The sequence below is a fragment of the Serinus canaria genome, chromosome Z (genome assembly GCF_022539315.1).
Source record: "Serinus canaria isolate serCan28SL12 chromosome Z, serCan2020, whole genome shotgun sequence".
Lineage (NCBI taxonomy): Eukaryota > Metazoa > Chordata > Aves > Passeriformes > Fringillidae > Serinus > Serinus canaria.
Window position 1 is genome coordinate 38,320,028 of NC_066343.1, and position 3,678 is coordinate 38,323,705.

The following is a 3,678-nucleotide window of genomic DNA, read 5'->3' on the forward strand; positions in this document are numbered from 1 at the left end:
AACTAGCTGATTTCCTCCAATAACAGTGGTGTGATCAGATAATAGGGCAACAAAGCAATGCATAAACAATCGCAGTGCAGATAGTAATTTACATTTACTGCAACCTGCCTGAATGGCATCTGGCATTTTTAACACCACTATTCAACAAGAATTAAAAGAAACAGCTCTAAACTAGGTGGATGGACGCAGGGTTTCTAAACACAGCTTTTGCAGATTTAAAACCACAGTTTTTATACAAGAATAGGAGAAACTTTACTGAAGGAGAAACACAAGCAGCTTGTAAAACTGATGACAATGGAGCAAGCCCTTAGAATGCTTCTCAACCCATCAATCATACTGACTCCCAGCCACACCACACCACCATTCCACAGTCTACGCGCTTTGAGAGAGGCATGATTTCACACCACATGGGATTCCAAGATCCCCGAGTTTCTGGAAAATATATTTTGTCCCAGTTTTTGTGACAGATGGAGTTGATAGTCTCAGGATGAAAAAAGCGCCAGTTTTGACAGGCAGCAGATACCGATGCCCCTTGTGGTTGGAGACGATGTTGCTCTGGAATTAAGGTAGCACGGAAACGAAAGGCAGTGGGAAAATGAACGACTACATTGTTATGCTCCTCTCCTAGTAACTTAATATTTTTGTTTCTATTTCTTTATAAATTGAAAGTGTAACAAGAAGGCAGGACTTCAGTAAGGCATTTCGCTTTCAATTAAAACTAATAACAGATTTCTTGCAACTTTTTACTAGTTGCAGATCAAGTATCAAAGAACTATACTGGGATCTACTGTATTTCTGCCGACAGGCACCCTCGTAAGTCAGGGTCTTAGAACCTGCACAAAAATCTCAGGCGAGAAGCTGGGCTGAATGACTTTAAAATCGGGGGGTAGGCGGCAAGTGGAAAGTTGTAATATTGAAAGTACAGCAAATGAGTACTTACATGGTCGCACTACACCACTAGTGGTTAGCTTTGCTCTCCCGGAGAGTACTAGCACACTGAAACCAGGACCTCTGCTTCTATTTCACTAAGAACAAAGTCGGTCCCATTCTAGCCTAATCCTCTCTGCCGTTCTGGTAGCGGCTCTGCTCTCACTTGAATCACTGGGAAGTTTGGGTACACGCACTACCCGAGACAGAGAACTTGGTTTTCCCCTCGTTGCAGGGAGCAGGACCAGAGGGAGCACCATGCCTGCGACACGGAGAGCCACGCCGCCCGGCCCCGGCGCGGTGCTGCCGAGCACGGCTCCGCCGCCGCCCGGCCGGTCCTGCAGCGCCGGCCCGCGCCGCCGCCACTCAGCGTCTCTCGCCCGGCCGCCGCGCCGCCTTAACGGGAGGAGGGGGCTCCTCGGGGGGCTGTCACTCTCCTTAAGCCTTTCCTTTCAAGCTTTGAATGTGAGCTGCCCTCCAGCCCCCCTCTCTCTTCCCTCCCTCCAGCACGTCGTAAAGAGAAGGAGGGGAAAAAAAAAAAAAAAAAGAGGTTTCAACAACAGGCTGGGCCAATGGCAAGTGGCGAGGCAGGGAAAGGGGGCCGAGCGAAGGGAGAAAAAGTGGAGAAAGGGAGAAAGAGAGCGAGAAAGCGCAGGCTGGGGGGGTTGTGTAAAAGAAGAAGCGTTGCTAATTTTTTTTGTTTGTTTGCTTTTCCATGCATGCATAATGAAGCCTAATCAGAGCATGTTGCTGCTGCTTGGAGGCCACTTTTGTATTTAAAGCCTTGCAAAGAAAAAAAGATCCACAGACGGATCCACAGAGCAGCTTGCAGGGCTTGTTGACAACAGAAGCAGCATCAGTCGCCCGGAGAGAAAGAGACCGCGAAGGCTGACTCTTCTCCTTTCCCAGTGCTCTCGTCTTGGTAGCGAGGAAAGACATTTCTTCTCCGCGCCACCCGAAAGCGTGATCGGAACCGAGAGGGAGTGAGCGGAGCCGGGACTGTGAATGGGATCGGAGCGACTGGCATGTGCAGAGATGCTGCGAGCGGAGAGTTAAAAGCTCCCAAGGAGGCAGCAGCAGCTGGGCATTTATTTTGTGGGGGAAAAAAATAAAAAACAGAGAGACGGAACTGCATGAAGAGCAGTACAGCACCATGAGCTCTCCCGGTGCAGCCTGCGATTCCCCGAGCGCACTACGGATCCGCTGTCGTCCGAGCCCCTGTTTGCACTGACTCCCCGCACCTCTCCGCCGCCTCGCCGAGCCCGGAGCAGCGGGTGGGGGACCCGGGAAGGCCCCCGGGCGCCTACTTCGTACCGCCGGCACCGCCGACTTCAGCTCCCAGGGGCTAGCGAGCCCCGGGCCCGGCGCGCATGGATTGATGCGAGGAGACCTCATGCACACGGCCGGCGGGAGTTTTGGAAACTTTTCCACGGGCGGCAGCTCCTTCTCCTTCTTCTCCTCCTCCTCCTCCTCGTCTACCAGCGCCTCTTCCCAGCTCGCCCGCGGCTGCAGCCAATACCCCCGTCCGCGATGGTGGCCCGCTCGCCCGCTCGGCACGGAGGCGACGGCCGGCGCTGGCAGCGGGCGGCCGCCTGGCTGTGGTTGGCGGCGGCGCTGGGCGCCGTGTGGCCGCCTCAGGGCTCGCTGGTGCAGGGCCGGCGGCTGATCTGCTGGCAGGCGGTGCTGCAGTGTCAGGGGGAGCCCGAGTGCAGCTACGCGTACAACCAGTACGCCGAGGCGTGCGCCCCGGTGCTCCTACAGCAGCAGCCGCCGCCGGCGGGCGGAGGGGACAGCCCGGCGGGCGCAGCAGGCGCGGCCGCCTCGTCCAGGCGGCGTTGCCCCAGCCACTGCATCGCGGCGCTCATCCAGCTCAACCACACCCGGCGTGGCCCGGCGCTGGAGGACTGCGACTGCGCGCAGGACGAGAACTGCCGCGCCACCAAGCGCGCCATCGAGCCCTGCCTGCCCCGCACCAGCAGCCCCGCGGGCGGCGGCCCCGGCGGCGGCGGCCCCGGCGGCCCCGGCGTCATGGGCTGCACGGAGGCGCGGCGGCGCTGCGACTGGGACAGCCGCTGCAGCCTGGCGCTGAACCGCTACATGACCTACTGCGGGAAGCTGTTCAACGGGCTGCGCTGCACGCCCGAGTGCCGAGCCGTCATCGAGGACATGCTGGCCGTGCCCAAGGCCGTGCTGCTCAACGACTGCGTCTGCGACGGGCTGGAGCGGCCCATCTGCGAGTCGGTCAAGGAGAACATGGCCCGCCTCTGCTTCGGCGCCGACATGGGCGGCAACGGCGCGGGCAGCAGCGGCGGCTCGGACGGCGGCCTGGAGGAGTACTACGACGAGGACTACGAGGAGGAGCCGAGCCAGAAGGGGAGGGACGACGCGGAGGACAATGCGGGCGTCGAGCCCGGCTTCCCCGTGCAGGCAGATAACGCTGGCCGGCCCGCCGGGGCGGCTGGCGCGCTGCTCGCCTCCATCTTGGTGCCGCTGCTGGCGGGGCTCTAGCATCCCTCTCTTCCCGCACCCCTCCTGCCTGCTTCCCATCGCTGCCTCCCTCCATCACTGCCTCCCTCCGCGTCCCCATCCCCTTCGCCGGGCCGGGCCGGGCCAGGCCCCCCGCGCCGAGCCGCCGCGGGCCTCTAGTCGAGCCCCCCGCGGCGGCCGGGGATCCGGCCGGCGGGGCCCCTCGGCGCGGAGCGGCTTTAAACGCTCTGGCCGCGGATTCCCCGACCCATCGCCCCGGCGCCC

The 3,678-nt window shown here is 60.0% G+C and overlaps 1 protein-coding gene across 1 annotated transcript in view; it reads left to right on the plus strand.

Annotated features, from left to right (window-relative positions):
* The first annotated feature begins 2,457 nt into the window (after positions 1-2,457).
* The window catches only part of GAS1 (growth arrest specific 1), a 2,629-nt gene continuing 1,408 nt past the window's right edge, over positions 2,458-3,678 (plus strand). Inside the window, exon 1 of the mRNA XM_030237413.2 lies at positions 2,458-3,678. This exon is cut by the window's right edge and continues 1,408 nt beyond it. Within this exon, the coding sequence (XP_030093273.1) occupies positions 2,458-3,435 (978 nt within the window). The 3' untranslated portion in view covers positions 3,436-3,678.